This window comes from Sinohyriopsis cumingii, chromosome 2 (assembly GCF_028554795.1).
Source record: "Sinohyriopsis cumingii isolate HCF-2022 chromosome 2, ASM2855479v2, whole genome shotgun sequence".
In the NCBI taxonomy this organism is placed as follows: Eukaryota; Metazoa; Mollusca; class Bivalvia; order Unionida; family Unionidae; genus Sinohyriopsis; species Sinohyriopsis cumingii.
Window position 1 is genome coordinate 22,556,937 of NC_142962.1, and position 10,980 is coordinate 22,567,916.

The following is a 10,980-nucleotide window of genomic DNA, read 5'->3' on the forward strand; positions in this document are numbered from 1 at the left end:
CCCTTTAGTTCCTTATTCTGAACGCTATTCATTTTTGAAACCTCGTATTTCATCACACTAAAAGCCTATTTGGCATAACGCTTAGAACCACAACAAGGAATCCAAAACATTGGCAATTTACTTGGCTTATAGAGTTCAGTATAAATCACCAGATGTTCATCCTTAGACACCTCTAAATTATTGCTAACGTTTTAAGAATTACGACAACTAAATAAGAAACTCCGATTATTGGATTTTTCTCTCAGTTTGAGTTTCATGTTGAAACGCTATTATTTTAAAGAACATTTATTTAATATAATAAATAGGTCTTTAGACTAAAATAAATTCTTAATATTTAATCATTGGTGAATCACATTTTATGTGATAAACACTGACTAAGCCATAACTTAGGCAAAAATAGTCTGAAGAAGAAAGCGGAGCGATATTATTTGCATATTTAATCGTTTGATTCGTATGGAAATTTCCTACCCAGTCTGAATAAATCGAGATCTGACAGCACCTTTATACTCATATGCACATTGAAAACATAAAGTGAATTTGTCTCCATTAGCTCAGAGCATCTGTATAATGAATATGTCTACAAATAGCTCTGAGCATCTCTATAATGAATATATCTACAAATAGCTCTGAGCATCTCTATAATGAATATGTCTACAAATAGCTCTGAGCATCTCTATAATGAATATGTCTACAAATAGCTCTGATCCTATGTATAATGAACATGTCTACAAATAGCTCTGAGCATCTCTATAATGAATATGTCTACAAATAGCTCTGAGCATCTGTATAATGAATATGTCTATAAATAGCTCTGAGCATCTGTATAATGAATATGTCTACAAATAGCTCTGAGCATCTGTATAATGAATATGTCTATAAATAGCTCTGAGCATCTGTATAATGAATATGTCTACAAATAGCTCTGAGCATCTGTATAATGAATATGTCTATAAATAGCTCTGAGCATCTGTATAATGAATATGTCTACAAATAGCTCTGAGCATCTGTATAATGAATATGTCCATAAATAGCTCTGAGCATCTGTATAATGAATATGTCTAATGAATATGTCTGCAAATAAATGAGTATCTGTATACTGACTATGTCTCCAATAGCGTTAAACATGTTTATAATGAATTTGTCTACAATTGCTTTGAGCATGTTTATAATAAATATGTATACAATAGCTATGAGCATCCTTATGATCAACTGCACATTGAAAACATCGCATCAAGTGAATCTATCTACCATGGCTGTGAGCATCGTAATAATCAACTTGTCTACAATAGCTCCCAGCATCTATATCAAGAATCTGTCTAAATTAGCTTTGAGTATCCTTATAATCAACTGAATCGCGTAAAGTGAATTGGTCAAAAATAGCTTTCAGCATCTTAATAATGAATCTGTCTACAATAGCTTTCACCATCTTTATAATGAATCTGTCTACAATAGCTTTCACCATCTTTATAATGAATCTGTCTACAATAGCTTTCACCATCTTTATAATGAATCTGTCTACAATATCTTTTAGCATCTTTATAATGAATCTGACTAGAATAGCTTTCAGCATCTTTATATTTAATCTGTCTACAATAGCCTTCAGCATCTTTATATTTAATCTGTCTACAATAGCCTTCAGCATCTTTATATTTAATCTGTCTACAATAGCTTTCAGCATCTTTATATTTAATCTGTCTACAATAGTTTTCACCATCTTTATAATGAATCTGACTACAATAGCTTTCAGCATATTGATAATTAATCCGTCTACAATAATTTTCAGCATCTTTATAATCATCTGCACATTGAAAACAGCGCCTAAAATGAAGTTAGTAACATCTGTTTAAATAACGCACACAGAGTGTTAAGTATCGCTTGTAATAAACGAAAAGAAACTTGAGAAATTTGAGCAGCTAAAAATGTTTGAATGAGCGGATATGCGTGAGGAAAGAGTGAACATATTTAATTTAAAGAAAGAAACCTCAATTTTTTTAATATTCATGTCTGGATGGAGTCGAGAAACTAGGAAGATAATGTATTCCGATAGATAATGTATTCCAGTAGTCTTGTTTCATATGCTGGTACATTCTGGGTACAGTAGTCTATAGCTGTACGCTTGAGACGTGAGGATGGCAAATTTAATGTTATCTTCGATTGCCTGTATCATGTTATCCTCCCAACATTTAACCTCTTGGGCTGCGTGATCATTTTGGCGCCTTATAAATTCGTATTTTAAACAGTCTAGCATAAGCATCAATTGACATATCAACAGAGCACAGATAACCACGTAGTACTCATGAACATATTACATGAAATGTTAATTTTTCACATACTTCATGTGAACTAGTGTTACGTTTGTAGAGCATGCTGAACATTTCAAAATGGTTAAAAATATATTGTTCGGAGGTCTCTAGTTATCGGCACATGTTAGAGTTTGTCTGAGTTATGGCAATATGTTAATATAAAATTAACTTTTTACAAAACTACGGCTAGATGAGTATGTAGTCCTTTCCTTACGCATTAATAATGCATGTCACTGGAAACTTACACATGAACCAGTCCATCCATCAGTAACTTTCATCAGAAGACCAGTCTAGCTGGTTCACAGGTATACTCAAATCCACATCTTGGAATCCACTGGAGCCCACTGATGGCAAACTTTCCATGTCGTTCTCAGACGGCCATCGAACAATTTTTGGTATACCACTTTGACCACCTCTGTGAGACGGATAAACAATATAAATTGTTGTTGCGTCAGTTGGGCTTGATAAACCGCTATCGAGATGGTTTTCTGTGTCAGGAGGCTCGACGTTCCTCGTTGAATGCGTTTTGCTTTTGGCAGTCTCTTTACTAAAATCTTGCATTTGTTTTAAAGTTGAATGTGACCCAGGATCTGATTCAACTTTAATTCCTTTACTTGTGTTCTCATTAAAAGGAAAATAGTACTCACTATCATGAGCAGATTCGCCGCTTTCAGCCCATGAACTGGATATATGCTTGTTGGAAACTGAGTTGTAGTCAGTGATGACAACATTATCACAGTCATCAATGATGCCATGTCCTTCAATCGATTGCAAAATAATTTTCAGACTATTTCCATGAGAGGACCGGCTGTACACCAGCGCCTGCCTGAAGCTTTCAATAAGCAGGACACTCTCTTTATGATAAGAAGCTTGATCTATGGGAGAGTCACTAGAAGATGTCTTGCTGGAACCAGGTCGCAATGTCTTGAATAATGAGGAGGATCGAATTTTGGATGGGGACAGGATACACCGGTATGGGACTAATCCGGGACTGGATGGCTGCAATGATCGGCCAGCCAGAAGGGAATCGCTCTTAGCAGATGATATTCGATATTTATGAGGCTTTATTCCAAACTTACTATTGGGTGCAGGAAACGATTCGCCGTATTTCAAACCCACTGGAAGAGACTGAGAGCTAACAGATAGCAAAGACTGGTTAATTGCATTCAACGGAAACTGTTTCGGCTCCAACTTTTTTTGCTCATTCAAATGTGCCTTTTCGGAGAAAAGTTTACCAGTTTCAGGATTCTGAAATACGTGGCTTCTTTGTGATTCACTAGAATCGCGCTTCTTACCAAAAGAAACGGAAGGGCTATCCAAATTATAATCATTATCCATAGGATGAAAATAAAGATCCTGCGGAAGAGAAAAATGTGGCTCCCTTATACAAAATATTCGTACACCAGCCTCTGCTGCGAATCTTAATTGCTGTAGGTAAGAATCATTTTTAATAGTAACACTGTCCATTAAAAATATGAAGGCATCATTTCCTAGAAGGAGCCTACAAACCTCAATAACTGAAGCCGATTCCGGATTTGGACTGCATCGTACGTGGAAATGTTCCGAAAGCGCCACCACAAGAGCCGACCACCTCTCCGACATCTTGTCTCCGCAAATAAAAATTCGACTTGTTTCTTTCTCGCAGAATTGAACATGGCGTTCATCGTTGTCGAATTCTTGGGTTATTTGGATTTCGGGTACTTTCAATTCCGGTTTCGACGACCCAGTCTTCATGCTGGAGGTACTAGAGGTTTGCTTCTTAACGGATGGGCCATTATTAAAGAACTTTACTCTATTAATGTAATCTGCAAGTCGTTCACACATTTTCTGCTTGATAAGGGTGGGATAGATCTGAAGCAAATTGACCGCCATGTTCAGTGTTTCTTGGTTGCGTTGCATCCATACGACGGCGCCTCTAAACGTTGGCCGGAAGACGTTCAGGCTTGACGTCGAAGGTATTTTGGGCGCCATTCGTGATGCAGAAGTATAGGACAGTTTATATCGGTGATAGCTCATTATGGGCATGGGAATCCAGCTGAAAGAAGAAAAATACACAGCAAATTACCTTTAAAATAAATCCTGCTATGTTTGATGATTTCCTTGTTAATTCATACATTTGGAGTCGCAATTTTCCGTGCATTTTCATTTATTAAGTGAATAACTGTCAGTTTAGAAGTCAACTTATCTTTCTTCAGTCCTTACTAGAAAAAATTTCTCGGGACAAAACTTGTTAAATTTGAATTAATTCATGCTCACTACTAGAATCTTTGCGCTTTTAATAAAACAATTTTCATCAGTTCATCAACAGCCACCCACCCCCCAACCCCGCACATTTTACCCATAGAAAAAAAAGATAACTGATTATTTCTCCCTCTAGTTATTTCTTCCCACCCGTGGACAACCAAATAGTTTCTTTTCATTAATTGGCTCTTTAATAAGCTTAATGTCCACATGTGACATTTTATAAACGTAACTTAACAAATAAGCGGAGGGGTACAGAATCAGCTAGCTGATTCTTTTCCCCCACAACCATATAATTTCTTTTCGTTGATAGGCTCTTTAGTAATACACTTAAGGCCTACGAATGAAATCTCATACATATGATGGGTCACTTAACAAATGGGCGGGGGAGGGGGGAAATCAGGTAACTGATTCTTCCACACACACAGTAATTTCTTTTCGTTGATGGGCTCTTTGGTAATACACTTAAGGCCTACAAGTGAAATCTCATACATATGCCTGACAATACTAATACGACTAAAGATGTAGCTCTCTTCACTTCCTAAAATTTCAAAGCTTATAGCTCTAAACATACAATTACCATTACCTCGTACAATATGCAATTTCGTTAGGGCTGGTGATGTCTTATGTAAATTACACTTTAGTCGCTTCAGAAAGATGATTTGCATTTTCCTGAAACTGTCTATGCATTGTTTTTCTGTAGTCAGATTAAAGATATTATGAATGTTTTTTTTTTTTTTTTTTTGTGTGTACACGGCGCCTGTTTGGAAGCCTTATTGGCAATGTTTTCAATTGTTGAATCGTTTGTCCTTTAAAATCTTTAGGTGTATTACCATTACTTTTATTACTTATGGTTGGAAGAGTTGAAGTCTGTTATTGTCTTTTGTCGTGTCCTTTCAGTATTCTTTCAGTGTTTTCTTGGAATTTGTGGCATCTATGGTGGTGGTGTCATGTATCATAACTGGTCTCCTAGTATAAAGTTTCAAATTGCTACAATTATAAATGTTTGACAGCAGCTTGTCCTGTCCTTTGTAAAAACATCTTTACTATGTAAGGGTCCATCCATCATGGTGCCAGTTAGCAGCCAAAGTCCCCTTAAGGGCCCACCCATCGTGGTGCCAGTTTACAGCCAAATCTCCTTATTTTATTGGTATTCTTCATAAGAACAAGAGCTCCCTTTTGAAAGGTTTTAAACGATTTATTTCTTTTATTGCAATTTCACTTCTGGCGGATCTGTGCAATTTTAATATTTTCTATTACACTTTGACCTAATAAACCCCCTGTGTTTGTTAATGTTTGCCAACACGTCAAGAGAGAACTAGTTGTAATTTCTGATTTGGCTACGTGCGGAAATGATACGAGCATTTCTACCACACAAAGTCTCAAAAGGCGTGAACCTAGTAGATGTTTGTACACTTGTCTTTCATGTAAACAGTACACTGAGCAGCCAAACATCCCTTTTTTTTTTTGCTTGGTCATTGGTTACATTTCTGTTAGGTTCGTATTGTCACGTTCTCTCTACCCATTGGTTTGTGGAAATCATGTGGTCTATATGCAACTCACTTATTAAGTTATCCATGAGCTTGTTTGTGAATTCTTTTCCTAGATCAGTTATAAATGAGTCCATAGGAACAAGGTGACATATGATATTAAACAGAAATTGTGTTACTTCATCAACACCTTTGTTTAAAAAACCTGAAGCCTCAGACCACTTAGAAAAATGATCTGTGGCTGCAATAAGTTATTTGTTCCCACTGTCTGCCATTGGAAGAGGACCGACAATATCGATTCCAACTAAACTCCTCACTTTCGATGGCACTGTTAAAGGATTCAGAGGAGGTGCTGCTTGTAATGGCCCTAGATTCACTCTACTGCATTTATCACAGTCGCTGACATATATTGTTACATCTTATTTTATCCCCTTCCAGTAATACCCTTCCTGGCATATTTGATATCTTTTATCATGGTCTATAAGTCCTCCAGTGTATTTACCTGTTACAATAAAAATATAAGGATTCAATTTGACTTCAAAACTACAAGAAAAGACTGTTTACAATTTATAATTATGTGCTGTGTCTACCACAGAGAGAAATATGGGAGTATATATGAGAGCACCAGAGAGAGAGATGACGAAAATGAAGGGATCAAGAAAGAGGAAGGGAGGGGGCAAGTGATAGGAGTAAGAGAGAGAAAAAGATAGAGTAAGAGCAAGAGCTAGAGAGAAAGAAGAGAGACAGATGAAGATAGAGAGAGAATAGAAATTGAGAAAGAGAGACAGACTGAGAGAGAGAAAGACAGAAAAGAAGAGGAAGTATACATGAGAGTACTAGAATGACACATTGTGAAAATGGAGGGAGCAAGAGAGAGAAAGAGAGAGAGAGTGTGTGTGTGTATGTGTGTGTGTGTGTGTGTGTGAAAGGACAAGTTCGAGAGTATGAAAGAGAAAGATTGAGAGAGGAAGACAGAAAGGATGAGATGGGGAAGAGAGCGAGGAATAAAGATAGAAGAAGAGAAAGAGAGAGTGGAGAAAGAAGACAGAGAGGAAGAGAGAAGAATATAGGAAGAGAGAAAGATGAAGACAATGACACAGAAGTAGATAGAGTGAGAGGGAGAGGGAGGGAGATGAAGACAAAGAGGAAAAGATAGATAGATAGATAGATAGATAGATAGATAAAGACTGGGAATGGAGTAAGAGGACGAAAGAGAAAACGAAACGGAGGAAGACAGAGGGAAGATGAAGAGAAAAAAAGAAGAGAGAGAGAGAGAAAGAGGAAGAGCAAGACGAAAGGGAGAAAGAGAAGTAGACAGAGGGGCAGAGGAAGAAAGAGGCAGAAAGAGATGAAGAAAGAGAGGGAAATATAAAGGAATAGAGAGAAAAGAAGAGAGGATGACAGGGAGGAAGAGAGAGAAAGACAGAAGAGACAGGAGAGAGTGAATAAAAGAGATAAGAAGACAGAAAAACAGGAAGAGAGATTGGAAGACAGAAATACGAAGAGAGAAAGCAAAGAGGAAGGTAGAGCAGAGACAAATAGAGGTTACAAAAGACAGGAAGACAGATGGGAAGAGAGACAGGAAGACAGTAAGAGAGAGACAGAAATAGAAAGTGGAAGAGAGAGAGAGAGAGAGAGAGAGAGAGGGAGAGAGGGTTGAAGACAGTTGACGCCTTTAAATGCAAATATATTCAAGCATACATTCTAATAAGGAAGAATCCATACAAGTTTAATTACAGATAGGGTAAGTTAATTAACCGAATAATATGCTGTTCTTCTAATTAAATCTAATCACTCCCTGGAATAATGATGGATAATGGATCTTTATAGAGTAAGGACAGGTCAATATTTTAATTAGCTTTGCAAGAAGTACTACATTGATTTTAGCTTTCTGGGCAATAGACCCAAGTTATGTACATTTTATCTGAGTAACTTAGAATTTTGCATTAATATTATGATTGCTATTTTTTTAATGTATTACTTACCAGAATGACGGCTGGCTAGGATTGTTGATACTTCATTTCTTTTAAGAACATGGCAGTTATCTTTGCAATGTACGCAATTGTTTGCAGTAAAACTTTTAGCCTGAATACGAATGCTGCGCTTTTCACTCTTTCTCTTACTGATATCTTTGATAGCTGCAAGATTTGCTGGGTAGGTGCCATCGCTAACATATGATTCTATATCAATGTATAACTTATCATCCATGATTTTTAGTCAAAATATAATAATATTAAAGATATTTAAATTTATTTATACCAAGATTGTATGCCACTAGATGCTTTTAAAAATGGGATTATAGAACAATTTCCTGTAGGAAACAACCTGTGATAATTACTATGTACACAGCATTTGGCATTTCTGGTGGGGTTTGCAATATACAAGTTTCATGGCTGTATTTGTATTTCAAATGGCACCATCCTTCCCTTATCCCTTAAACATCTAAAATATCAGCTGGAACAATAACATTCACCTGTAATCATCACACCTGTGACACTTGCCTTTAATATGCACACAGTAGGAATCACCTAGAATACTTGAGAAAAATTGGTTGCAAAATACTTATTGCTTTCTTGTGGTGAGCAATTTCAATAAAATACAAAATTGTTTAACTTACAAACTGACAAATTACTTAAAATAGTTCAATTTCTTCATTTTATATTCTAATTATATATAAAATCCAAACAAAATAATAAAAACATATAAGCCCCTTCAATGAAGAAAGGGCATTAATATATTTTTGTTAATATGTTGGATTGTAACAAATATTTATTTCAATACGGTTGTTGTTGTTTTTTTAAATTAAATTTTTCTTACAATTTTAAAGATAAGTTAGTATCTGCTTTTATAAATGCAGTTTTGATAATTAATTATTCTAATGAAAGGTGTAATTGGAGGGGGAAGAATCACCTAGCCAATTCTTTGGGGGGGGGGACTTTCCGCTGGAGGGGGAAAGAATTGGATAACCAGTTGTTTCCCCAGGGAAAGAATTGTCTAGATGATTCTTTACCAGGAGAACAAAAAACGGCTCGTCAATTCTTTCCCCGGGGAGACTTTCGGGGGTGGGGGGGATTTAACTACTATACCGGATATGACATAGTATTTTGTAAATCGTTAAGATCAGTTCTTATTATTGTGTACCAGTTCATATGGTTATGTCATATTATTTTAGGTATTAAATGTTCCGTGTCAGAAAGATATAAGGCATGTAGCGAGGTAAGAGGCAAAACTTTTCGGTCACTGATTGCTTCAAACATCTCCTGCTGTATAACGCACGCGCAGATCGGGTTTAATGTCATTCATTATATTTACGATCGACAGCGATTGTTTGTTTGTGTTTTATAACACATCAACACATGAAGGTCAGTTCGTGCCTTGGCAATTAAAGGAAAGTGCCATGCTCGTGAACACGTGGCCAAACCGGACTGATTCGATGGTATGATTCGAACCTGCATCCTTCTAGAGTACAAGTCACGTGGGTCATGTATGCACATTTAATCGTTTTAAATTAAATATAAATTTATTCTTCTAAAATTTAGCACTAATTTTCTTTAACCAAAGTCTATTCAATCCTGATTATTGAATGCGCTGTACCTTAACTGTCACCAAGAAACTTCCAGACGAAAATTATCTCTCGGTTATGGACTTTTACAATGGTGGCCATGTACTAAACCTGGGTCAAATTAAGAGCGCGTCGAGTGGAATTGTCACAACCGAGGGTAGCACGAATTTGTTTATCAATATGCGTAGCTTTCATTGTGACATCACAGCGCCCGACATTCCATCCGGATTGTACTGGATCACACCTTTAGGTTCATTTCATCCAAAAATGTCTACGTACTTTAACATCGATTTTGCCGTTTGCACCTCTCGGGGCGTCTAAATAATGACCTTTCAAAGGAACAGGTCCGTAGAGACAGATCACTGGCCCTTGGTTAAGAAACACCCGGGCCTCTCTTAGTTCTTGATCAAGCAAAATTTTTCTTTGATAAAGTTAAAAGATGTTCGGCCCGAGCCCGGGCCCCCCTTTGCACAGTTTGAGATCTGAGTCTATGGGTGTTTGATGCGCATGTTATTCGTGCATGTACTGTGTGTATTTGTATTACGTAGAATGTGATTGAACGGTACAAGTGTTACATATGCGACTTGAATGCCAAGTAAGAGTATGTTTCGTTCTGTTCTCTGTGACTGTTCGTACATTTAGAAGTTTTAAATACAAACAGCGTTGATACAATTCTTTAAATAACACCGATCGAAGTTTTCGGTTCGTGTAAATGCAACTACACTTTAAACAATAAAATCTCTGCATCTCGAAAGTGTGTCGTGAGCTTCATTTGTTTACACTGCCAATAATGAGAGGATGGTTTGGCAGCTGAATCAATGATTTTAGACTGACTGCATGAACTACTCGGGTTTAATTCAGCAAGGTGGAATAGTTAGGCTGGCGTCCTACCAGTTCTCGTTAGCAACTCTTTCCTGCTATCGATCCAAAAGATCACAACCCACAATGTTTGACATTTAACTTACTTCGATGATGTATCAGCCTTTTGCCATTTTAAAAGTAATTTAGAACAGCGACAATCAACACCGGCTTGTACACGCGTTTATTTACCAAGCGGACCTGACTTGCAATGAGTTCATTATGCTTTCGTTATCCTGCAGAAGAAAGAACGCACTGTTCTCGCGTGTGCACACTTGGAGACCGACAAGTGAAATAATTAAATTACTATTATATTCTGAAATGTATATGTCGTGGACGGCTAAATAAATACATACATTAAAGAATTTTATGAACGATAAATTGTGTGTAGTGATTGCCTTTTATTTCAAGGATAACGTTGGCTTAATGCTTTTTATTTGAGATCCAACTGTTGGCGAACAATTGGACTGCCATTGATGCAAGTATACGATATTATTTCCAGATCAACAGTGCATACTAGAAATGA

General features: G+C 36.7%; 1 protein-coding gene across 1 annotated transcript; it reads right to left on the bottom strand.

Moving 5' to 3' along the window:
- Nucleotides 1–2,567: 2,567 nt before the first annotated feature.
- On the bottom strand, nucleotides 2,568–3,865 carry LOC149804458 (uncharacterized). The gene has a single exon (XM_089940652.1). The coding sequence runs from the start codon at nucleotides 3,768–3,770 to the stop codon at nucleotides 2,568–2,570; it is 1,203 nt and encodes a 400-aa protein (XP_089796778.1). The 5' UTR covers nucleotides 3,771–3,865.
- Nucleotides 3,866–10,980: the final 7,115 nt, after the last annotated feature.